This window comes from Bos taurus, chromosome X (genome assembly GCF_002263795.3).
Source record: "Bos taurus isolate L1 Dominette 01449 registration number 42190680 breed Hereford chromosome X, ARS-UCD2.0, whole genome shotgun sequence".
NCBI lineage: Eukaryota > Metazoa > Chordata > Mammalia > Artiodactyla > Bovidae > Bos > Bos taurus.
In genome coordinates, this window is record NC_037357.1 from 127,852,391 (window position 1) to 127,878,847 (window position 26,457).

The window sequence follows — 26,457 nt, forward strand, 5'->3', positions numbered from 1 at the left end:
ATTTTTCATTTCATGCAAACCCTAGAGGACATTCACTGTGGTCACTTTGGGAAGAAAGGCTGTGGAAGAAGTCATGCGGGTTGGACTTGATGTATAAATGGAAGGAATTTGCATCTTTTTGTTGCTAAGTATATTATCTATTGAAATCTGTAAATCAGTCTTCATGTTACTTACTTTAGCACCAACTTTCTTTACATGTACACTTCCTCTTGGCTATTTCTGTCTGTGTCAGATTCAGGAGTCTTTGTATACTAGAGAGTCCTCTGTGTTGCATTGTCTGAATATTTGTGACTGGGGAACAAAGGTTTGGGAAAGAAATCTCCCTCCTTTCCTTTATTCCTTTTCTGTTATTGCTATGCTACCCCCAACTTAGTTTCTCTGTTACTCTCTTTTTGGGATATTGTAGAAACAGTGAATACAAACAATGGAGCTCATTTCTCCATTCTGTTAGTTCATCCCTCCATCCATTCATTTCACAGTCCCTGAGTGTCCACATGGATGGCTCTTTGGGAATTCAGCCTTGGCCTCAGGCCCCAGGCCTGGAGAAGTCTTGTGTTGCTGATGGACAGGGTGCTTGATAGGCTCCCAGGGGATGTCAGCTGATAAAATTGAAAATGGTGTTCAAAGCTTAGTCTATGAAGTTTCTCCTGTGGGTAAAAATTAGAACCCCTCCTGACAAAGACTATGGACAAACCACATGGAATTCAGAAGTCCTTGCTCACCCCACGATCCTCAGTCAGTTCTCAGATGGAGCATGGAGATTTTGGGCAGATTCTGGCAACTTGGGAGTTTTGGCTTCCATGTTGGATTTAATCTTTTGTTAGGCTCACACTGTGAACTTGAACTTCAAGAGTCTTTTAAAAAAAAATTTATGTTTTTAATTGAAGTATAATTGCATTACAGAATTTAGTCGTTTTCTATCAAACCTCAACATGAATCAGGCGTAAGTATACACATGCCACCTTCCACTGGAACCTCCCTCCATCTTCCTCCCCATCCCACCCGTCTGGGTTGATACTGAGCTCCTGTCTGAGTTCATAATTCCCCCGAGTCATACAGCAAATTCCCATTGGCTACCTATTTTACTGGCTTAAAGCTGGCTTAAAATTGAACATTCAAAAAACTAAGATGATGGCATCCAGTCCCATCCCTCCATGGCAAATAGATGGAGAAACAACGGAAACAGTGACAGACTTTATTTTCTTGGGTTCCAGAATCACTGGAGATGGTGAATGCAGCCATGAAATTAAAAGACACTTGCTCCTTGGAAGGACAGCTATGACCAACCTAGACAGCATATTGAAAAGCAGAGAAATTACTTTTCTGACAAAGATCTGTCTAATCAAAGGTACAGTTTTTCCAGTAGTCATTTATGAATGTGAGAGTTGGACTATAAAGAAAGCTGAGCACCGAAGAATTGATGATTCTGAACTGTGGTGTTGGAGAAGACTCTTCAGAGTCCCTTGGACTGCAAGGAGATCAAGCTAGTCAGTCCTAAAGGAAAGCAGTCCTTCCAATGGACTGATGCTGAAGCTGAAGCTCCAATATTTTGGCCACCTGATGTGAAGAGCTGACTCATTGGAAAAGACCCTGATGCTGGGAATAGGACCCTGATGTTGTCCCCTTCTCCTCCTGTTGAAGGCAGGAGGAGAAGGGGACAACAGATAGTTGGATGGCATCACTGACTCAATGGACTGAGTTTGAGGAAGCTCCAGGAGTTGGTGATGGACGGGGAAGCCTGACAGGCAGCAGCCCATGGGTGTCATAGAGTCAGACAGGACTGAGCAACTGAAGTGAACTGCATTGACCTATTTTACATATGGTAATGTAAGTTTCCATGTTATTCTCTGCATACATCTCACCCTCTCCAAGAGTCTTAATAGCACTAAATGCCCTTGCAGTTGAAGTCTTCTCCCAACCCCCACTAACCATAGTGGCCAATCATTGTTAGCTCTTAGTGAGCATCTGTGAGTGAATGAAGTGTGCTTAACATCCTGGCTCTTAACCCAGGGGCCCATCTCCTGGGCTACAGTGGACATAAGAAGACGGTGTCCGACCCCCCGTTTCTCCCTCTCGTTGCACCCGACTGCCCTGGGCGGATACTACCCCAGGGAACGTAGTGGGGATGGTCACAGTAGAAGGAGCTCTCCCTGCCTGTGGTTTAGCTCGTGTTGGACTTCAGTGTCTTACCCCTGTGGGAACCAAGACAGTGGTTAATTTCTCAAAGGATCTTCCAAACCAGGAGGCAACCCCAGCCCACTGGGGCGTCTCCATCTTCACATGCAGCCTCTGCTTTGCAGCTGCCTCCAGAAGCAGGGGTGCTTTCCCCTGGCCCTTTGTCCACAACCTGCTACTCTAGCAAGTAGGCTTACTCCATCCTAGGTCAACTGCTTCAGTCAGAAGGAAATGGAAACACATCTCTGTAATTCTATTTCTATAGTTGTTATGTGTAGAGCACAAGCTTACTGGTGTGTTTGCTTAAAACCTTAGGCTTACTTTTTTTGGCCAAACCATCATGTGGGAGGGATACTTACATGTTCTTCTATTGAGGGAGACCCAAGCAGCTAAAACTAATCACATTTTGCTCATATCAATTTTGGAGAAATGATGCTTCTTAAGACATAGTAGAATGGGAGATATCCTAATAAATACGTGGTCGATTTGAGTATATCAAGTCTAGCAAAGGGCAGGTAGTAAACTTCAGAATAAAAGCTTGGTTTATTGAATTGCAGACCAGGACATTTGCTGTGTAACAGTAACTGTCACCATTGAAAATGTTGGCTTTAACAAGTGTAGGAACAATGTTAATGAGTCAGAAATCTTTATTTCTAAGTAGATAACAGCTTTTCCTTTTGTTTGCTGAGGTGCTGTGTAACAGCCTGAGTTGCGTCTGGTGAGAACTCTGAATGAAGAATTGGAATTCATGGGAAGGGACCGTGGAGTTTCCTGGTGATGGGGACAGAGGAAGCGTTTGTGGCCCCAGTGTGTGGATGGAGTTGTGTGCATCCCTTCTCCTGCCTTGTTTCTCTTCATAGCATGCCTCCTCACCTGCCAGTGTGCACATTTATTTATGTGTTTACCTTCTGTCTCTGCCGTCTTAGAAAATGCACTCCATGGGAGGGAGAAGGGACTTTGCTCTTTATAGCTTATCCTCCAACTCTCTGAAGGGGAGTATTTTGAAATTCATGTTTGCACAGATTTAAAGATGCTTCAGATGCAACAATCCAGGTAAAGTGTCCAAATGACCCCTTACTTGGTTCTGGCCTTCTCTATTATGCCAGCTTGTTACTTTGTATTTACTTAATTGATACGAATGGCTGTGCCATCCATAATGTGCCACTCCCATCTTTTTCACTGGACAGAATATTTCTGAGTTTTTTTGTTTAAAAAAAATGTAACTCTAGCTGAGTAGTTTTCAACTAGGGGTCATTTCTGTCCTTCGGGGAATGTTTGGCAATGTCTGGAGACATGTTTGATTGTTATTACTGGAGGATGTCCTGCTGATATCTAGGCCATAGAGGCCTGGTTTGCTGCTAAACGTCCTGAAACCCACAGGGCGTGCACAGCACAAAATTATCTGGCCCAAATCCAGCCGCGGAGGAAACCCTGGGCTCTTTCCTTCCTTAAATCTGTGGAATAGTCTTCCCTTGGTAGCAATACCATATTCACTTTATCCCTTCCTCTTTTAGTGGACATATAGGTTTTTCCATTTCTCTCAGCTGAGTAAGGGGGCTGGAAAGAACCGCCTCACCATCTGTGTGTGTCCGTGAGGGGGATGTGAGTGGGTGGAAGAGTATTTCTGGAGGCCCCACTACGTTCACGGAAAAACTTCCAAATGCTGCTTCACAAGGGCTGGACCCACTGATGCCCACAGCACTGCCTGAGATTCCAATTCTCTGTAGCCTTCCCAGCATTTGATATTAGTCACCTTTTTGAGTTTGCCAACCTGAAGATGATAAATGAGTAGCTCGTTTTTAAAAATTACATTGTCTGATTGTTATGTGCTGTGTGCTTAGTCGTGTCTGACTCTTTGCCACTGCATGGACTGTCACCCACCAGGCTCCTCTGTCCATGGGTATTCTCTAGGCAAGAAATCTAGATTGGGTTGCTATGCCTTCTCCTGGGGATCTTCCCTACCCAGGAATCGAACCGGGGTCTCCTGTTAATAAGGCCCCAAACATGAGTCATTGGCATCCCAAGCATTCTACAAATTCGGGATATTTTATTGGCCAGCACACACCATTTCATTTTCTTCAGCTCTGTGTCTTTGAAAATGGCATGTGTTGGGAGACCAGGCTTGACTCTTTCTGCCAGCAGAGGTCACTGTCCCTCAGTGATTCTCCACCAGTGTCATTCTGCCCCATTCCCCCACCCCATGGGCAATATCTGGCAGTGACTGGAGACAGGTTTGATTTTCAAAGTAGGTTATGTGCTGTCACCTAGAGGAGAGGTACCAGAGAGTGAGTGAAAGTTGCTCAGTCATGTCCAATTCTCTAGGACCCCGTGGATTGTAGCCTGCCAGCCTCCTCTGTCCATGGGATTCTCCAGGCAAGAAATCTGGAATGGGTTGCCATGCCTTCCTCCAGGGGATCTTGCCAATTCAGGGATTGAACCCAGGTCCCCTGCATTGCAGGTGGATGCTTTACCGTCTAAGCAACCAGAGAAGCCCAGGAATACTGGAGTGGGTAGCCCATCCCTTCTCCTAGGAATCTTCCCAACCCAGGAATCGAACCGGGGTCTCCTGTTAATAAGGCCCAATACATGAGTCATTCGCACCCCAAGTACTTACAAGTTGGGGGATATGTTATTGTCCAGCACACACCATTTCATTTTCTTCAGCTCTGTTTTTAAAAATGGCACGTGTTGGGAGACCAGGCTTGACAGTTCCTGCCAGCAGAGGTCACTGTCCGTCAGTGATTCTCCACCAGTGTCATTCTGCACCATCCCCCACCCCTCCTCCCCATGGCAATATCTGGCAGTGACTGGAGACAGGTTTGATTTTCAAAGTAGGTTATGTGCTGTCACCTAGAGGAGAGGTACCAGAGAGTGAGTGAAAGTCACTCAGTCGTGTCCGACTCCTTGCGACCGCATGGACTGTAGCCTGCCAGGCTCCTCTGTCCATGAAATTCTCCAGGCCAGAATACTGGAGTGGGTAGCTGTTCCTTTCTCCAGCGAATGTTTCAAACCCAAGAATCGAACCCAGGTCTCCCTCATTGCAGGCAGATTCTTTACCAACTGAGCCACCAGGAATACCCAGAGGGGAGATACCAGGGTTTCTGTTAAAACCCTATGATGCCAAAGTCTGCATCCCACAGAGAATTGTCTGGCCCAACTAAGCCAAGGTGGAGAAAAAATACTGTGGATAAAATCCTAATATTTGAATCTTTGAAAGGAAGACAATGACAATCCTCATAGTAATAATGAAACTATTTTTATTATGTAAAAGAAGAACAACCTTCAACCTCTATAAAGGCTATCGAGGGAAAAGCTCACCTTCCTGAGAAGGGTCGTCTTGGGGGAAAAGGCAGCAAGGAGTGAAGGCTTGGGAATTAGCGGTGCCCCCTCAGTGTGGGCTCTGCAGGGTGGAGGGGTGGCTCGGGGGCTGGGCTGATGCGCTGGCTGGGGTGGAGGGAGGTGGCTTGGCTGTATATGTGACTCAGGCAGGGGTCGGGCAGGGCTCAGCTGGGGAAAAAGAACTGTGGGTGGGAGTTTCATGGGGAGGTGGTGTCCAGGCCCTGGCTCTCTGGACACGAGGGGGCACATCAGGCTGCAGGAGGCCCAGGACAGAGTGCTGGTCTGCTCCCATCTCTGCAGGGAAGCTCTGTGACTCTGCCCTGGGGGTTGGGGGTGGCGGATGGGGGGAGTAGGGGCGTGGAGGGTGCTGGGCTTGGAGCAAGGTAGGCTGCAGACAGGGAAGGCTCAGGCAGGGCCAGAAGTCTGGTTCTCAGACGCTGTTGCACCCGTAGCAGGAGCTGGTTCTCAGAGGCCCCGGCTTAGGCACAAAGGCAGGGACCACTCCGTTCCTACACACGGGCTGGAAGGCCGACAGCCTGGGCTCCGGGCTCTGCCTCTTCTTGGTCTCAGAACAGTCAAACAAGTGAGGCTCATCTAAGCTCCTTTCTCCGTTCTGGCATTGAGTGAGGGGCCTCAGTCCAGTCTCATTGGCACAGACGTCCTGTTGCTCCGGGCTGGGCAGACTCGTGTAGACGCTGCCCGTGCGCTCAGGGAGGGTGATCTGGATGGTCACCAGGCTCCGTCTGCTGCGGGGGTGGCGGCGTTTCCATGGGCGAGTCTTCCTGGAAGTCTTGCGATGGCGGGAAAAGCGCAGCCCCATGAAGTGGTGGAGGAGCAGCCAGCTGGGAAAGCTCCTCCAGGCCTGGGACACCAAGGCCCTGCGGGTTGGGCTACGGTACAAGGCGGGCGAGTCGCCCTGGACCCGCCTGCCACGGCCCCGGAGCGCATGGCGGACCAACAGGACTTGGCCTCGGCCCCGGCCCAGCGGGACGCCGGCGGCCCAGGGCCGTGGGAACCCGGACTGCACGGCCTTGTCTGTGCCCAGCCACCTGCCCAGGTACCTGCTCAGGAAGCTGCCCATGCTGGCCGGGCGGCGGCGTCGGATCTTCGAGCTGCCTTGGCTTCTAGGAGTCCGCGGTCAGCACACGTGAAGCACAAGATGCTCAGGCAACCCTTGGCATCGGGCTACAGGCTGGCGTGTGTGGCGTTGGCACCTCAGGGCTCAGGGTCCTGCGCACACTAGGACTGTGCCCCCGGACGCAGGACCTCAGAGGCTGCCCCTGCCCTCTGAGCAGAGTGGTTCCTCCAAGCTTCCGCTGCAGGCTCTGGATCTTGGCTCTGGGCAGATCAGCCTAGGAGTGCCTGAAATCCTTGTGCTTTATATTTGAAGGGACAAAAATGAAACAGTGTACAAGTTTTTGTATTCTTGTCTTTCGAAGTAAAACAGTGACTGAAAAGATGATGATTGGGCAATGTGAAGATACAGAAACAAAGAATAGCTTTTGGGCTAGGGAACTGGTAACAGTTTAGACTGTAATTCGGCTACATAGCAAAATCACTTGACTCCCAGTTCCTGAAAGATACAGATAAAGGCCTGAAACACATTCGTAAGTTGTTTTTATAGGAGGGTGACCCCCCACCCCTCAAGGCTTCCTAGGTCTCTCAGTGGTAAAAAAAAAAAAAAAAATCTCTGCCTGCCAGTGTAGGAGATGCAGGAAATTCAGGTTCTATCCCTACATAGGGAAGGTCCCCTGTAGAAGGAAATGGCAAACCACTCCAGTATTCTTGCCTGTGAAATCCCATGGACAGAGGAGCCTGGTGGGGTGCATTCCATGGGATCCCAGAATCAGACATGACTGAATGATTGAGTTGGCAAGAGCACAACTCCCTCCATTTGAAGAAAACTGCTGACTACAAGGATGTAGATCCTAGACAGGTTGAAATTGAAAACTAATGATGCTTGAAACTTCACCTTGATGCCACCAATCCAAGAACTGTCACGAGGTCATCATGCCCTGCTCCTTGAACACTATAAAAGTCTTCACTACCCCCTCCAGAGTGGGTCACATAATCTTTAGGGCATTAGCCCTCTGTGGCCCCCTCTGCCTGGCAAAGCAGTAAAAGCTACTCTTTTATACTTCACCCAAAACTCTCTCTTGTTTCTGTTCGGCACTGTTGAACAGAGACCAAGTTTAGCAACAAATACATAATCTGTACCAGATCTTGAAAACTACGGAAAATTGACAGAAGGGCATTCTCTTTCAGTATGTAAAAAAGAACACAATGCACTTGAATGCTCCTTTAAGGGAAAAGAGTGAATTTCCTTGTATCCATAGAGGCTGTGTGTTTCTTCTAGAACGGTTGCTAATGTCACTTTGGGAAATTTTATTCTTAAGAACTGGAGAAAATTCTTAAGAACTTGGTTGGTTTAGTGTGGACTCTCCTGTAATTTTCTGACAATGTTGGTTTAGTGTGGACTCTCCTGTAATTTTCTACCTTCATGGATTTCATGCATTCATATATTGTCTCCAAACACTAATGCCATTTCTTTCTTGTGAAAGAAGAAATGATCCAGGTATACAGGGTAGAGTGAGGCACATTTCCAGTTTACACTTGGAAGCTGATACGTACAAAAACAGTGTTCAAAGCCTCTTGCAAACATTAGAGCCCCTCTGTCCAAAAATGTGTTATTTGGCCGACCTCAGTACTGGGGTAAGAGAAGGGCAGAGACAGTGGCCAACAGAGGCAGCAAGTAGTGGATCAACAGATTTGTCTGGTTCTGAGAGCTGGAAGGCTGAATGAGGAGGACACTAGAAAGATCTTGATGAGGAAACAGAAAAGACTTCAGTATTAGGGAGGCCAGGCCAAGTGTCGAGGAAATGGATGCTGTCAGCTAACAGCTGATGGAGGCTGTAATTCCTGCCGCCTTCCACTGAGTCATTCCTTTTGGTTTTGGGGTTTGTTTTACTCTTGGTAAATTTCTTATTTAAGAATGATCCCCAAGCCTATGATTTTGAAATAAAGGAAATTTCCTATATTATTTTATTGTTAATTGAGACATGTCTTCATAATAGTAGAAATGAGTTAGTTAATTCATAGCTAAGATACCTCTTAAGATGGTCATGACACCGAAGTGGAATTACAGTGCAATTTGGTATTTTTTGCTTATATATTTTTTCTTCTCATCATCTGCAGAATTTCCCACGTCCTGCTTTGCAATGTAACCCAGCGGGTGTCGTTCTGGTTTGTAGTTACTGATCCTTCAAGAAATCACACCCTTCCTGCTGTTGAGGTACAGTCAGCCATCAGGTAATCACTGCTAAGTATGCCTTCTCCTGGTAAATCAACGTGTTGGTTAATTCAGCTGTTTTCATAGATTTTGGAGACTTCTCTCTCTGCTTCACAATGATTTGTTTATTAAGGTGTCAGTGATTTTGCTGTGGTGGGCCAGAGGCCACCAGCATGGAGTGGGCAGAGGTTCGAGGTGCCAGTTAACATCTTCCAGTGCCCAGGACAGCACTTGCCAGCAAAGGACTGTTCAACCCCAAGTGTCAGCCGTGCTGTGGTTGAGAAGCTCTGCTTTAAACATTAGCTAAGAAAGTTTCATTCTGTCTTCTTTTGGCAAGAACGCCCTGTAAGGTGCTATTGAGTGACGGTTCATCACATGCATTCTTGAGCCTGAATGCTCGGGTTTTGAATAGTCCTTTTGCCTCTGGTAGCTATTAGAATACAGACAAGTTACTTCCCCTCTTTTTGCTTTCCTCTTACCATCTATAAAACAGAAATAATTATGGTACTCTGCTCTGGGAGTTGTTGAGTAGATTAAATGCAAAATGTTTTGAGGGGCAAGTCATACTTTTGACTTTTATTTAGAAGTCAAGAAAAATATTCACATTTCTTGGGTTTCTAAGGACTTACCTTCTTGAGTTAATGTACATTCCTTACCTTAAAGCATACTTTTTGGGGTAAAAAAAGGTAAACTCTTGACTCTTATATAAATAAATGAAAAATAAATGCTATCAAACAATTTGGGCTTTCCTGGTGGCTCAGGTGGTAAAGAATCCACCTGCAATGTGGGAGACCTGGGTTTGATCCCTGGGTTGGGAAGATCCCTTGAAGAAGGCAATGGCTACCCATTCCAGTATTCTGGCCTGGAAAATTCCATGGACTATCTCCATGGTGTCACAGAGTCGACACCACCGAGCGACTTTCACTTTCATCAAAGATTTTATTATCTTATAAGTTAATGAGGAAACTAGTAAGATGTTAAAACCATTTTAATGGCGACTTCAAGGCAGCATGCAAATATAGGCATTGAAGATTTGTGGTGTTTATTTGCTAAAAGATATGCCAGTCTATCTGTTGGCAGTGCTCCACCAGACACAATTCACCTGATTTTCTGTGGACAAGAATCATTTACATTATATTACTTTTCTCAAACTTACAAATCTGAAAAATAATTCAAAGACAGTAAAAGGTGGAAATTGTTCAGACGGGTAGACTGGCCAGACACTCAGTCATATTTTTCACCCATTTGAAGTTTTACCCATTTTTTTCTGACAGTTCCCTTCCTCCTCTCCTTGGGATTAGAATAAACCATCAAAAGTGAAATATATTTCTTTCTGCACGGAAGGAGAGGATGCAGTTTTTATTTCAATTAGTGTGCAATTTATGTGTGTCAAAACTTCAGATCCCACACATGATTGGTGTTGGGCAAGTTGATTTAGAAATCAAGAAAGATATACACATTTCTTGGGTTTCTAAGGATTTACCTTCTTGAATTAATGTACAGTCCTTAGCTTTAAAAAGTACTTTTTAGGGAAAGAAGGGTAAAATCTTGACTCTCATATAAATGAAAAATAAATACTATCAAAGACTTTGGGCTTCCCTTGTGGCTCAGCTAAAGAATGAGTTCCCAATATAATCTTGATCCTGAGAAAGAAAGATTGAAACAAAGTTCACTCTCCTTACAAAGGGATTTACAGGTTATTGAAATGCACATTTTCCTCATTATATCTAGTGAAAGAACTCATTTGCTCTTTGTAAAACGTTAGCATTTAAGGTAGTCAGTGTATATTCGAATGCCAAATGTTTTTGTATGAACAACCATCTGTTTCCCTTGCTGAAGTGAAGGCATTGCAGCTCTGTACCAGTGGAAAATGGTTTAAGAAGAAGTTTGAATTAAATTATTTCTACACTTTTGCCACTAAGAATACTGCTGAGAGCCACTACTTAGGGAGTAAAAATTAGGAATCCTGTATTTTGTGAGAAAAGGGATTTTATTCAAGCCCTGTGATCAGGGAGGACTACAAGGAAAATGGGGGCACTGTGGTTAAACTAGGCTTCAGTTATTGTGAGGAGGAGGAGTGCTTAGGCTGAAGGTGGAGGATGGAGATGAATATGTTCACAACAAAATGTCCGTTTCAAAGGCCCCAGGAGGAAGGACTGTTTAGTGCATGATGGCCAGTAGAGTGGGAACTGATGTCAGGGTATGGATAGGGTTCATTGGGAGTGTATGAAATTAAAGGAAACAATACCAGGAGGGCAGGACACAGTGAAAAGAAAGGAGATGGTAACTAGAAGGCCGCTAATAGGAATTTCAAGGCTGAAGAATCTATGTCATTGGGCAAAATGATACTAGTTCCACCTAGTGCTTTGCTTAATATTTTCAGGTTCACGAGGCATATTCTGATGCATCTTTGGCTTTTAGTATCAACACCAGTCATTTCTGACTAATTATTACTATCCCTGCTTTATAAATCAGAAAATTGAGGCTCAGGGAAATTAATTGATTTTCCCAGGTCACCATGTGAGAAAAATAGAGTGACGACTTGAACGCAGGCACACTGCCTTCGCATCCAGTGATTTGTTTTTCCCCTACTCTACTAGAGTATCCACACCTCTTGAATTAGGTGAGGGGTGAAAGATCAGTTCCAAGATATCTGCTTTTGGTCTGTTCTGAGGACCTGGCCTTTTTCAATGCCAATTTTGACTAGAAAGTATCCATGTTGATTGATGCCTATTGGGGATTTCAGTGGTAGATGGAGATATAGTTTGTATTGAACTAAAACTTCTGATCAGCCTGACTGCTAAGCAAGAAAGTAGAGAGAATGAGAATGCAGGCAACTTTTCATTTTACCATTATCTGTTGGTAGGGGGGCTCGTCATGTTGTGGAAAGTTTTGTGTTATCAAAACTAGGTTACAAAAAAAGAAATCGTTCCATCGTTTGATAAAAATTGCATTGAAATTGTCCTGTGCTGCAGATTACCTGGCTAAGATTCTCCTTCACATGAGTAATCATGCCACCCTGTAGATTTTCATTTGCTGAGGGTGGTCTTTCCTGACACCCTGGTACTGGTTTGCAGAGATTCTGAAGCTATTACTCTCGGGTTCAAGATGTGCACTGTCCAGTACAGAACTCAGCAGCCACACATGGCTCTCAAGACCTCGAAATGTATCTAATCCAAGATTAGATATGCTCTGTCAAGTACACACCAAGTTTCAAGGACTGTGCCCAGAATAAAATGTGAACCAACTTACTATTGATTACATGTTGAAAGGATATTTTCTTGGATATATTGGGCAAATATATATTATATTAAAGTCAGTTTTGCCTATTACTATTTTTTTAATGCAGCTCCTACAAAATTTGACATCACCTAAGGTTCACATATTCTGGTTTTCAGTTCTGCTCTAGAGGTTGTTGGAATCAGCTTGTCTAGTGTAAATTCAGAAAAGACCATACAGTATCTCCAAGAAATCGACCTAATTTGCAAATTCCAGCTAGAAATTTAGTTTGGATCAAATAAGTTTTTGCTACCAACCCCTCCCTGACTGCTACCACCACCCAAAATGCAGATTTTCCCCAGGGAGCGTAACACATTTACCTTCGTGTTTTTCTAAACTTTTGCTCCTAAAGCACCATTTACTTTAGTCATATGGAACTACTTGCAGTTGATGAAACAAATCATACTGTATACCGGGTCTCCAGTTCCTGTGCGGACTACAGGTCTGAAGTGAGTACTTTGGGTCTGCAGTATTCCTACTTGTCCCTCAAAGCACAGCTCAAAACTTGTCTTCCTAGGAAACCAGCTCTGACTACTGACTATGCTGACACCTCTGCTGTATTCCCACTGTGCCCATTTGTACCTCTTTCATAGAACTTTTTGTACGCACTGTGATTGTGGAGGGACTGGTGGGCTGTTGTTCTAGACTGGAAGCTACTGGGGTATTTTTTTATTTTTTTAACCGTTTGTATCTCTAGCACCTAGCAGAGGATCTGGTACTTAGTAAGTTTTCAGCAATTGTTTGTTGAATTGAATGGAAAAAAATAAAAAAGATCAAACGGATGGATTCACAGCTCCTCCTGGCTTCATGTTTTCTTTCTGCTCCTGATTTCCTTTTATTCTTATGTTTATCACCCACTTTTTACATATTAGTTTGTGTTTTCAGGCTGTTGGTGTTTATGTAAGCCACCTAAAGAGAGTTCCCTCATTTTAATCTAGATGCTACCTCTCAGGAAATAAAATGTGGTGGTCAGAGCTCAAAACTCAGGACTTCACATGATTTCTAGAATATTCATGGCAATGGAGGGCAGTAGTGCATAGACAAGCACCTCTGTAGCAGAAAACCACAGCATGATTGCCCTCATCAGACTGTTCGACCTAGAGGCTTCTGCTGGGGAGATGCTCTGTTTACAGAGAGGGTGGTAATCCCGGGGACACAGGGCTCTACCTTTGATTTCTAATGTTTTTTCTCTCTTGTTTGTTTTTAATCATCCTTGTATTTTAGAATGAATAGAAACCGGATCAACAATGCCTTCTTTTTGAATGACCAGACTCTGGAATTTTTAAGAATTCCTTCCACTCTTGCACCACCTACTGACCCATCTGTGCCCATCTGGATTATTATATTTGGTGTGATATTCTGCATCGTCCTTGTGGCAACCATGCTATTGATTATTTCAGGAATCCGGCAACATAGAAGGTAAGATATGTATAAAGGGAGACAGTAGAAGAGCATTTTCCTGTTTCCTCATGACTTGGAAAAATAAGATGATTTTCCCCTACCTGAAGTGAATCCCTTATATTAAAAACTGAAAAAGTGGGCAATTTTCAAAATATCACTTATGCTTTTGTTTTTGGACACTTTTTGGAGTCCAGAGTCCCTTACTTAACTATGACTACTTCTATTGCCATCTTTCTTTTCTACACCATGTAAATGTTTCATATCTGCTGCTGCTGCTGCTAAGTCGCTTCAGTCAGGTCCAACTCTGTGCAACCCCATAGACGGCAGCCCACCAGGCTCCCCCGTCCCTGGGATTCTCCAGGCAAGAGTACTGGAGTGGGTTGCCATTTCCTTCTCCAATGCAGGAAAGTGAAAAGTGAAAGTGAAGTCGCTCAGTCGTGTCCGACTCTTTGCAACCCCATGGACTGCAGTCCACCAGGCTCCCTCGTCCCTGGGATTCTCCAGGCAAGAGTACTGGAGTGGGATGCCATTGCCTTCTCCATTCCATATCTAGAGTTGTTTTTGACATCTGGGTACTGATTTTTTACACTGGATATACAGAGCTTACAGGCTTCTCTGATAGGCAGAGTGAAACTTTGGTTTTCACCCCCTCCAAATACTAGTTCTTCCACCGTTGTTCTCCTACCCTCCCTGGCCTGCCTCTTCCAGTACCTATAGCCACCATCTTGTACCAGATACTTTGTGATGTCTTTACATTCCCTCCCTTCGGACGCTCTTCCCTCGAGCCGTGTGATTTTATATAGACCCGTCTTCTTCACAGGGGCCTTTGAATCATCTCCCTGTATCAGGATCACCTGGAACACTTGTTGAACATGTAGGTTCCTTTGCTCTACACGGAGCCACTAAAGTTCATTCTCTGAAGGAGATGCATTGTTTTAATTGAAACTTAGTTGATGTACAATTGAAAGAGATATGTTTTAATGATATCCAGCTAGTTCACTTTTTTGAGGGCTTCCAATTTAACTACTTACATTTCGATTACCACTCATGGAGTTCATTTAGCTGAATTCTGGGGCACATGCAAGCTTTGTTCACTAATTTATTGATATTACTTCCAGAGAGAATTTCAGAGTAGTGAAAGAGTTACTAAGGTAGGGAGGAAACAAAGCTTTCACAATGAAAGGAGAAAATAATCTTGTTTACAAGCACCTCTGATTCAGAGGGCAAGTGGAGAGAGTCCTCAGCTCTACTTTGATGCTTCTAAACCTTCCCTTCTGACACCAAGGAAGAGGAATTCTGTGAAGTGGGCATCACAGGGACACACATTGGTTTTCAAAAGTGTTGCTGCCCACATGGGACATGCAGGTTGTGTTTGGCCAAGTTTGTGTTCGAGTAAATGTTTCTGCTGAGATTTTCCACTTTCCATATGGTTCACGCTGGTTATTAGCAGAAGGTAATCATTTTAAATTTGCAGCTTTGCAATTGTTTTTCACAAATGGTCAGTGAAATGCTATGGAATGAATGTGATCTATGTCTAGTCCCTGAATTAAACTTAGGATTAAGATCAAGTTGTAATTGCTTGATTTTCTTGCTCTTGGCATGACATGTAATGCTGAGAGACTTGATCCAAATTATTAATTTGTTTTCTTTTGCTTTCTAGAATATTAGAAAAATTCTGTTGCGATATTTGCATGCCTGTGTTTAATAGCTTTAAGTTTTATATTAATCCGGAAATGCTAGGATTCCGTGCTTTCTAGCAGTTGTAACCTTCATGAATTGACTTCATCCACTTGTTTTCCAATTTCCTCACTAGTATGCTATGCTATAGCTGGTGGAAGAATGGGCTTTGGAGATGGACTACTTGGATTCAAAATATTTATTGGCTAGACTCTGCTCTTGGATATAATGCATTAACTTTATGGCTATCAAGAAGCACAGGCAATGAGTCAGGGAAGCCAAGCTGAAGAGAACATGGTTTGTGGTGCTGGAGTCAAGTTGGTTAAATGTTTCTTTACTATCTGTGCATAGATAACTTTGCTCGAGGGACAGTGAGGTGTGTTAGAAAGAATTAATTTGTTGGAATCAAAAGTTATTAGAGTAGCATTCTTGAAGATGTGCCTGGCACACAGCAAGTGCTGAGTAAGTGTTAGCTCTTAGTGTTGTTTTATTATCATGCTTTGCTGGTCTTTCAGTTCATTTGTACTGGGATCAGCTATCTTCCTTCTGAGCAAACTCTCCAGTAATATAATAATTGGGCGTGTAGCATCATAATCTGTTGCTTGGGAGAAGTGACCCTGTTGCTACAAGCTTGCCTTCACAAATTTAGTTCATGTTCAAACCAGGAAAACAGATGGAGAAATCTCCTGTGTCAACCTGGAGAGCATCAATAATTAGCAAATAGAGACAGGACAGTCATGATAACCTTCTGAAGAAAAATTGATTTGTTAGGTTTTCCACTTGATATGGAAAAATTTTACTGGGTTTCTCTTGGGACAAGTATTGCTTCAAAAGTGGGGAGAGGGTACAGTTTGAAGTGGGAGGAACTCTGATCTTTGTGATGAAAGTTTGTTTGTCGAAAAGATAGAAGTTGCCCTCAAAAGCCTTTAGTGTTGAGGAAGACACAGATTTGTTCAAGAATGCAATCGACAGGTTAGATAGTAATGAACATAGTTTGTGTGATAGAACACCTTAAACCTAGAGGATCAGGAGGGACCACAGGGTCATCTGAATCACCCTTCTACTTCTACAGAGAAGAGTGCCAGTGTCATCTAAGACATGTGCACCTTTTAAGTTACCTTTGGGAAAATTCTCAGGTGACGCTTTAACTCTTCTGTTGGCCGTGTCAATAACAGCATTCCACTGATTGTTCAGAACCTCTGGGTGGAAAGTGTGCAGTCACTGTGGCCCAAACTAGGTGAACTCAAATACTAGCTATACCTGTTAGCTGAGCGAGGTTTGTTGCATCATCAGATTTCTCCATCTGTACAAGGGAGGTAAGGTCTCACAGGGCTTCCGTGAAGATTGGGTGAGAGAAATGTGTGTCAAGTATAATATGTACTAAATAAATAGTAATTATGATCCAAGATGAGCTTAACCCATTTCTGTGATTAAAGAATGCTGGAAAAGATCACTTTTCCATCCAGATATTGCCACAGTAGTGCAGAAGCTTCTCCAATTCATTGGCCTATTGCTTGAGATTTTATTAGTTAACAAACACCTATTTTAAAAAGCAAGAGGCCTTGTTAGGTCAGCTGTTTACTGTAATAGTGGTGAACTGGCTAATCAGCCTTCTCTCTAAAAAAAAAACAATACCCTGATTCGTAGCATTTGCTGATTTCCTATCCACTGTGAAATTTCTGAATATTTAACAGTCTCCTCTTGCAAGCCTGAACCAGCAGGTTTCAGCATGTCATCACAACTGCTGCCTCTTCGGGAAGTAAATTTGAGGAGATTGCTTCCTTTCTCTATTACCATCTAGTTGAGAATAGCAGTTTGTGAAATAAGAGGTTTGTGGAAGGAAAAGAGTTAGAAAAGTGATTTTTTTCTTCTAGAGAACGATTAGGAAGTTGGGTAGGTGGAAAGGCAACTAAGACAAACTGCATATACTTGACAATGACATCTGTACTAGATCTGTGTCTAGCCCCAGGCTGGAAGTGGGTATTTTAGCTCTTTGGTCAGCTTTATGATAATGGCGATGATGATGGTGGTGACAGTGATGGGGGATGGTGGTGATGATGGTGATGGCTTTAATGGTGGGAATGATGTGATAATGGGAATGATGATGAAGTTGATGATGTGATGTGTGTTTTAGTTGAAAAAACACTGGATCGATACTCTTGGTTTTGGGTCCCAGTCTTAGGCCCTAGCATTTATTGGCTGAGTGCCTTGATGCAGTCACATACAGAAAATGAGGATAGTATTTTCTTCAATAGTTATGCTGATGGGAAGACAAAATTAAGAGAGTACACACAAGTGCTTTAGACACTGGGGAATGCTGTATCAGTGTAAAGAAGCATCACCATCAAAAAGCAGTTACAAAGTGCTAATTCTATGCAACCTGGCATTTTGGGCTATAAAAGGAAAGTCACAGACACAGTGCAGTTTCAGACTTGTATGTATGTAGTAGAATTGATTCATGAATCTTTTATATAAATGGACTGCTGTAATGTTGTTATCTTAGGAAGGGACTTTAAACAATGATCTGTATCCATTTCTCCAGATGCCAAGGCCCAGAGAGGTAAAAATATCTTATTCCATTCCTTTATTGACCATGCATTCTGTGATAGGAAGTCTAGAATGTATTGTGGAAGAGATGTACAGAGATAACATGGGTGGCCCTTGCCTATAAGGAGATGATAATCTTGTAGTTGTAACAAAGCCAGGTCAAGGACTCAGGACATTAAACACTGGCTAATGGTCACAGTTGACTAGAATCAGTAGTAAATTCACTTGATTTCCTTCTGGTTTTATTTGTCTTCCTATAAGGTCAATAGTAAAGAAAAGTGCATTTGGCTTTGTGTGAATTTTTTCATGCAAGAGACTGGGGCTCAGCCAACGTTTTCACATACTGAAACTTCATGTCTTATAAGTCTCAGTCAAGTGAGTGAACTGTCTTGAAAATAGAAATGTAAATGAACTGAGAAACGTTAGAGCTGATAATTGTTTTACTTTGCTAACCTTAAATGTACACAGTCAATAGGAATCAAATATGTGTGTTGAGCGAAGTGTGGGAAGATGAAGTAAGTTCCAGGTCCATTCCTTTCACCAGTGAGTTCTGAAAGACAAGTTGCTCTCCATGTTTGAGTCTCAGTTCTTTCTTTCAAAAACAGATGATAGTAAAATCTACATAGTATTACAGTAGGAATTAGATAAGATGATGTATACAAAGCAGTCGTCTGTGTAATAGACAGTAATTCGTATTGTTTTTGCTATCACATGGCAGATAAAAAGAGACTTGCCTACACACATATTGTTAGAATGTAATGGTTCTAGTGTTTAAACCAGATGTCCTTGGTGCCAAAGCCCACCAGTCTCACTATGCTGCAATGCCCACTAAAATTGTTCCAGCAACGCTGCAGTTTCCCAGGGCTCTTCTACACTGATTAGATGACAGTTGCAATTCCCCAATCATTAACTCTGGCCCGTTTTGAAATCATATTTGTGTGTCCTTTGTTGTTTTTCTGGCTGTTGTTGAGCCTTGGCTTTTCAACCTTATCTTGTTTGAAGGGAGACAGAAATACTCTTTCTGGTTTTAGCTGCCACTCGTTTATCTTGAGCAAACTCAACACCCCCTCGCCACGTGGGCCACCCAATACAAGCAGACTGACCTCCTTTTCTTGTGCTTCACGTTATTGCATGTTTTTTTACAAATTGAGGTTTTATGGGAGTTTTTTACAGATGGAAGTTTTATGGCAGCCCGCATCAAGCAAGTCTATCAGCACCATTTTTCCAACAGCATTTGTTTGTGTCTCTGTGTCACATTTGGTAATTCTTGCAATGTGTCAGTCATTTTCATTATTTTTTTATTTGTTATGGTGATCTGTGATCAGTGATCTTTGATGTTACTGTTGGAATTTGGGGTGTGAGCTCCATAGACCATGCCCATATAGACAAACTTAATGATGAATATTGTGTGTTCTGACTGCTCCACCAACCAGCTTTTACCCATCTCTCTCCCTCTCCTCAGGCCTTTCTATTTCCTGAGACAAGAATATTGAAAACAGGCTAATTAGTAACCTTTCAGTGGCTTCTAAGTGTTCAAGTGAAAGAAAGAGTCACATATCTCACTTTAAATCAAAAGCTAGAAATGATTGAGCTTAGTGGGGAAAGCATGTTGAAAGCTGAGACAGGCTGAAAGCTAGGCCTCTTACACCAATCAGTTAGCCAAGTTGTGAATGTGAGGGAAAAGTTCTTGAAGGAAATAAAAGTGCTAATTCAGTGAATACACAAGTGATAAGAAAGTGAAACAACTTTCTGCTGATGTGGAGAAAGTTTCAGTGGTCTGGATAGGTGTAACAGAAACAGAAAATCACCATATAATAGTAATTGATTCTGCGGAGGCTTCTCAATGGATACTATCACTGAGTAGAAGTTGATTAGAGAATAGGATACTCACAGGGTCTCAATGCAGCACTCCTATGAGCAATGTACTGATTATACAGAGATATTTGTATTTTGTAAAGGAAGAAATTTGGTGAATATCACCACCAATGACACAAAATGACAAGTGCCTCCAGATGTGATGCACTGAGAAGATACATTTTTTAAAAACAAAATGCTGTGTTCCTGCCCAGCTCCATCACCATTTTTTTTAACCTGAATCTCTCAGGAGGAACTGCTGCTGCTAAGTCACTTCAGTCGTGTCTGACTCTGTGCGACCCCATAGACGGCAGCCCACCAGGCTCCCCCATCCCTGGGATTCTCCAGGCAAGAACACTGCAGTGGGTTGCCATTTCCTTCTCCAATGCATGAAAGTGAAAAGTGAAAGTGAAGTCGCTCAGTCGTGTCCGACTCTGTGCGACCCCATAGATGGCAGCCCACCAGGCTTCCCCGTCCCTGGGATTCTCCAGGAAAGAACACTGGAGTGGGTTGCCATTTCCTTCTCCAATGCGTGAAAGTGAAGTTGCTCAGTTGCGTCCGACCCTCATCGACCCCATGGACTGCGTCAGACACAAATTAAAAGACATTTTGTAAAAACAGTTGAACTGAATTCAGCACAGAATAGACACTCCAGCAATGTGCTTAAAGCTGGATGGACAGACACGAGTGTGTTGGCTAGCGAGAAAGACAGATAAATGGATATATCAATGAATGCAAATCAATGACTGGCTGGCTGGATAATAAACTAATAGATGGATGGATGTGTGGGTGGATGGATAGATGACTAGAGAGTAACTGGGTGATAAAACAAACAATTGGATGGATGGATGGATGGATGCTCTACACAAAGTTACTCAGACAGTAACCCAAGGCAGATTTTGAATAGGATCTATCAGAAGAAGGAGAAAAAAGAGGGAAAGAAGAAAAAGAGGAATGGAGGAGGGAAATACACACATGTGCTAATTCTTGTATTTCTTGAAGAGTTACTTTTTCAAATGGATGGAGGAAAATACTCATTTTCATACCTTAGGAACTAGAAGTGGTATAGATTTTTGCCAGGCTTCACTGATGGTTTATTAATTTCAAATAGGTGGAGTTGATAACATTCAAGTAGCATTCCAACACCATAGATCTCACTGTAATCACTTGAAACTATTTTGCCATTGTGCATGCTACTGTCAAAGGTCCAAATGTGCCATTACAGCCCCAATGCTGGGAATGGAAGTTGGTGGGTTGTAGTCCCAGAGACCTAGGTAAGGGCAGGCTGCTGTGTTTTCACTTCCTCAGGGTGAAGATACTCCCCTGTCCATCCTACGCATCAGCAATCAACAATCAGTTCCACTTTGGGTGGGCGTGATTTCCTGTGACGAGAAGGTCCTCCAGCCAGGTGAAATCACCTACCAGAGAACTAGAATTCTTTGGCCCCTCCTCCTGTAGACATGGGTATCCTATCACTTTCCACGTTGTCCAAAAAGCAAAGGCAACTGACATTCTGTAACCATCGAACACATCATGTCCATTCACAGTACCCAACACTCATTCAATACCTATGTTTTGAGTGCCTGTTATGCATTGGAAGAGACATAGTTCTTGTCCTAAAGTGAACAGAAAGGGCTCAATAAAAAAGAAAAACTCCAAAGTTCAATCATCCTTCCCTCCCTTTTTATGGATTTTAAAAAACAAAAGTGATGGTTCAGTAGGAATGATACCCTAGTGACAAATTTATATTTACAAATTATCATAAAAAATGCCTATGCTGTGCTGTGCTTAGTCACTCAGTCATGTCCAGTTCTTTGCCCATAGACTGTAGCCTGCCAGGCTCCACTGTCCATGGGGATTCTCCAGGCAAGAATACTGGAGGGGATTGCCATGCCCTCCTGCAGGAGATCTTCCCAAACCAGGGATTGAACCCAGGTCTCCCGAACTGCAGGTGAATTCTTTACCATCTGAGCCACCAGGAAAGCCCTAGGTCATGCAGTTTCTCCCTAAATCACTCTTCATCAGGCTTGGAGTGAGTAATACTTATTCACAACAACAAATAGGTTTTTAACATTCAAGTTTTACTCTGAAATTTGTGTATGTAAGTATGAAACCCATATTACAAAAATCTTAATGGATGGAGCATTCCGAAATAAGTGGCAATGCAATCAATGGTAGTCTTAGAAGTAATGACTGCTAGTGTTCATTTGCCAGTTTCTTCAATTAAAAAATGCTTTTTATGGAATTAGAAGAAAAATTGCAGAGGGCAGGACACTTGTAGATCATGTCAAGAAACTTGCCCTCTCTCAGTCACAAGGGGAAAATGATCCACCAGGCATCAAAAAGAATGGGAAAGAACGAAAAAGGAAGAAGTAGATGAATGAGAACGAGTTTCTCTTCTTTAGAAGAAGGATTTCTCATCAAAAAGATTCTGAGCAAAATAGCTATGGAAATGTATCAAAATGAGAACTGTGTTCATGGCAAATTATGCACATATTATTCTTTTGTGACTTTAGATCCAGTCGTTCAGAGTCTTGACATTGTGGCCTTCACAAACTGCAGACTCAGTAACTTGCTGGCTGAGGGACATGATAAGAAGCTCAAAGGTTATCTAACAGTAATACAGCCCTTTGTCACATTTCGCAGTATGTCCTGTAATAAACTGATTCACTGCCTGTGCATTGCTCTAAGTATAATAAAACTTATCTTTCTGGATCATTCCTATTTGATGTTCTGCTAAAAACATGAATTCTTTTCCTGAAAAATAAAATTGAGTGTTAGTGACTTCCGTTCTTCCTGCATCGTTCAGGAAGAGGATTTAAAAATAAAAGAAAGCAACCTGTGAGTAAAACACCTGAAAGTACGTCTTAGGAGTCTTCCAGTGGCTATTTGTCATAAATCCAGACAGAAAATGGGCAAAAGAGGTAACGAGAAAAGTACAGGCATACCTCAGACATGTAGCAGGCTTCAGTAGACTTCAATAAAGTGATCCACATGTTTTTGGTTTCCCAGGACATTTAAAAGCTATGTTTACATTCTACTGTAGACTATGAACTGTGCAATAGCAGTATGTCTTAAAAAATCACTGTGCATACCTTAATTTAAAAATATTTTGGAGATAAAAAATGCTAACCATCATCTGAGCCTTCAGCAAATTATAACCTTTCTATTAGAGAAGGGTCTTGCCTTAGTGTCGATGGCTGCTGACTGAACAGGGTGGTAGTGGCTAAAGGCTGGGTGGCTGTGGCAATTTCTGAAAATAAGACAGCAAAGTTTTCCACATTGATTGACTCTTCCTTTCATGAAACATTTGTCTGTAACATGCAATGCTGTTTGGTACAATTTTACCCACAATAGAACTGCTTTCAAAATTGGAGTTAATCCTTTCAAACCCTGTCGCTGTATTATCAAAGTTTATGCAATATTTTAAATCCCTGGTTGACATTTCATCATCTTCACAGCAATTTTACTGAGTAGATTCCATCTCAAGAAACCACTTTTTTGGCTCATCCATAAAAAGCAAGTTCTTATTCTGTTAAAGTTTTCTCACAGGATTGCAACAATTCAGTCACATTCTCAGGCTCCACTTTTAGTTCTAGTTCTCTTGCTTTTTCTACCACATCTGCAGCTGCTTCCTCCACTTAAGCCTTGAACCCCTCCAAGTTATCCCTGACGATTGGAATCAACTTCTTCCAAACTCCTGTGAATGTTGATATTTGGACTTCTTCCCATGAATCATGAATGTTCTAAATGGAATCTAGAATGGTGACTCCTTCACAGAATGTTTTGACTGACTATGCCCAGATCCACCAGAGCAATCACTATGGCAGCTCTAGCCTGATGAAGTGTATTTCTTAAATAATATGACTTGAAAATCTAAAGTACTCCTTGATCCATAGACTGCAGAATGGGTCCTGTGTTAACAGCCATAAGAACAACATTAATCTTGTTATATATCTCCATCAGAGCTCTTGGGTGACCAGGTGCATTGTCAATGGGCAGTAATACTTTGAAAGGAATCTTTTCCTTAAGAGTGGGCTTAAAAATATCCAGTGAACCATGTTGTAAAAAGATGTGCTGTTATCCAGGCTTTGTTCTAAGGGCCTTGGAATTTTCAGAATGATAAATGAGCATGGGCTTCAACTTTGAGTCACCAGCTAATTAGCCACTAACAAGAAAGTCAGTCTGTGCTCTGAAACTCTGAAGGCAGGGACTGACTTCTCCTCTCTAGCTATGGAAGTCCTGGGTGGCATGTTCTTCCAATAAAAGGCTGTTGGATCTACACTGAAAATCTGTTGTTTAGCGTAGCCAGCATCATTAATTATAGTTGTCATTATTTTGTAAACAAGAGCTCTCTCATTCTCTCTTTTCTCTGCCTTCCTCCACCATGTTCTTTAAAGCACTTTGAAAATGAACTCTCATGTAGGACTGATAGACCTTGGTCATCACTGGGGCATCTTCATCACTTCCTCACCCACTGGAGACTCACTAAGGTTCTAAGGGACTTTCATAGTGGTGGGAGTCCATTCTGGTCACCTCGGCAATGTCCACCATCCCAGCCATGTGATCCACTCAGGTCTGCCTCTGGAGTTTCCACAAATTTCTGGGACAAGAGAATCTCTGACAGGTCTGGAAGCCTCATTCCTAACATCGTGCCTCCATGGTGCCCCAACAACCTATGATATGATAATCCTCAGAGAAACTCTTCTGCCCTCTGGTTGCCTAGAGGTACTCACTCACGTTTCTCTTCTCCACCTTCCTTTGTGATAGTTGAGCACAGTTGGCTCAGTGTCTTGGCCTTTCACAAAAGACAGGAAGAATCTTTGAATTCAAGGCTATATTTTTCCACACCCCAGGGAAATATTAAGGGACTGGTTACCACTTAGGTTGAGATATCAGGGTTTTCAAAGGGTCTGAGAATGAGTAACTTAAAAATTTATCCTGTTAAATTGAATTTTTTGAAATAACCTGGGATTATAGCTATGAATTGTAATGTAATTAGTAAAATGTGTTCTGAGTTCCAAAAACCTGACTTACAAATGAATACAACTATTTTGTAATGAGTAGAGGCAAGGAATGATACCTGCAGTTTATAATGATTACATCCTTCTACAAAGTAATATGAGTTTGCTTCTTGATATTTCATTTCAATCTGATTATACATTTCCCTCGCATTCCTTCATGCAATTTGTGTGTGAATGTACATATGAATATATGTGTATATACAAGCATACTCATTTGTATAAATATATATATTCTTTCATATATATATAATCCATGCAGACTTCTGATCTTGATACCATCTTTACACCTCATCAACTTTTTATGATCCTTGAAATTTATTTGAAAATACACAATGTCACCCATTTTTCCAATCATTCTAAGGTTTCTCTTCCCTTTCCTGATCTCCGTCTTGGAACAGAAGACCATGCTTTCTCTTCCTAGATCTAGATCCCAATCATTCTTTTTATGTGCATTTAGGAAGAACAAAGGACCATCTGAAATGGAAGACAGTGAAGATAAGTGTGAAAATGTGATCACGATTGAAAATGGCATCCCCTGTGATCCCCTGGACATGAAAGGAGGGCACATTAATGATGCTTTTGTGACAGAAGATGAGCGGCTCACCCCTCTCTGAAGGGCTACTGTTTTGCTCCCCACCCTGAAATTCAACACTTGTGTCTGTGCAACTGCTGAGCATCACAGTTTATCGAGGCAAGACTATATATTTTGTTTTCATCATTCTTCTTTTGTAAGAATTTTGAATGTGCATGAAATGAAAAGGCAATGAATTATACCCATGAAGACTATTGGAATCATAAGCTGCTGACTATTCAAAATATTCTAAAATAATTCCCTGACAACACAGTGTATGAGTGTAGTCATGTGGCATTTGCAGTTATTGATTTTAAAAATATATTAGTATTTAAGCATTTCTAGTCATAAGGTCAGGCCAGCATATATATATCACACTTTTGAAGATCTAAGAAAAAAATACTTCTTCCAGTGGAGAATGCCTATAATATGGTGTCTAAATCGTTGAAAACGGATCCTTTTAAATATCATATTCTGTATATGACTAGATAAGGAAGAATAACAAATAATTACTATAAATTGGATGGGTAAAAATGGGAGTGTTGAAATACAAGGTGGAACTTGATCCTGTTATCATACCAACAGTTGCTTATATATTTTTTCTACAAGTCTCTGATAGGACAGCTCTGCAGTTTGTACAAGTACAGTCTATGCTAACTTAATAAAGTACTTATCATTTCTTTTTGATTGACTGATTGTGGTCTGTAATTTGTTTTCACACTGTGGAACATAGTAAGTTTAATTTTTATGTTATGTTTAATCTGCTTTCCAGTCCTAGAAATAAATTGCTTTTGTTGTGTGTATCCCTGCTTGAAGATTGTAGTTTTTAGACTTGATTTTACCCTCAGAATGAGAGAAAATAATAGCAAATGAAACAACTGACAAAGGATTAATCTCTAAAATATACAAGCAGCTCATACAACTCAATACCAGAAAAACAAACAACCCAATCAAAAAGTGGGCAGAAGACCTAAACAAACAGTTCTCCAAAGAAGACATACAGATGGCTAATAAACACATGAAAAGATGCTCAACATCACTCATTATCAGAGAAATGCAAATCAAAACTACAATAAGGTATCACCTCACACTGGTCAGAATGGCCATCATCAAAAAGTCTACAAACAATAAATGCTGGAAAGGGTATGGAGAAAGGGGAACACTCTTGCACTGTTGATGGGAATGTAAATTGATACAGCCACTATGGAGAACAGTGTGGAGAGTCCTTAAAAAACTAGGAATAAAACTACCATATGACCCAGGAATCCCACTACTGGGCATATACCCTGAGAAAACCAGAA

General features: G+C 42.2%; 1 protein-coding gene across 7 annotated transcripts in view; it reads left to right on the forward strand.

Moving 5' to 3' along the window:
- Positions 1-25,959, forward strand: part of CLTRN (collectrin, amino acid transport regulator) — a 47,503-nt gene extending 21,544 nt beyond the window's left edge. For 3 of the 7 annotated variants that reach the window (XM_024987919.2, NM_001075603.1, XM_059883371.1), the window contains 3 exons: positions 8,710-8,823; positions 13,307-13,501; positions 25,043-25,843. In XM_024987919.2, coding sequence (XP_024843687.1) covers positions 8,710-8,823; positions 13,307-13,501; positions 25,043-25,199 — 466 coding nt within the window. In that variant the 3' untranslated portion in view covers positions 25,200-25,843. Of the gene's footprint in view, positions 1-1,214; positions 1,349-8,709; positions 8,824-13,306; positions 13,502-25,042 lie in introns of those variants that run through there. The other 4 variants (XM_059883368.1, XM_059883369.1, XM_059883370.1 and 1 more) reach the window with 3 other exon arrangements.
- Positions 25,960-26,457: the final 498 nt, after the last annotated feature.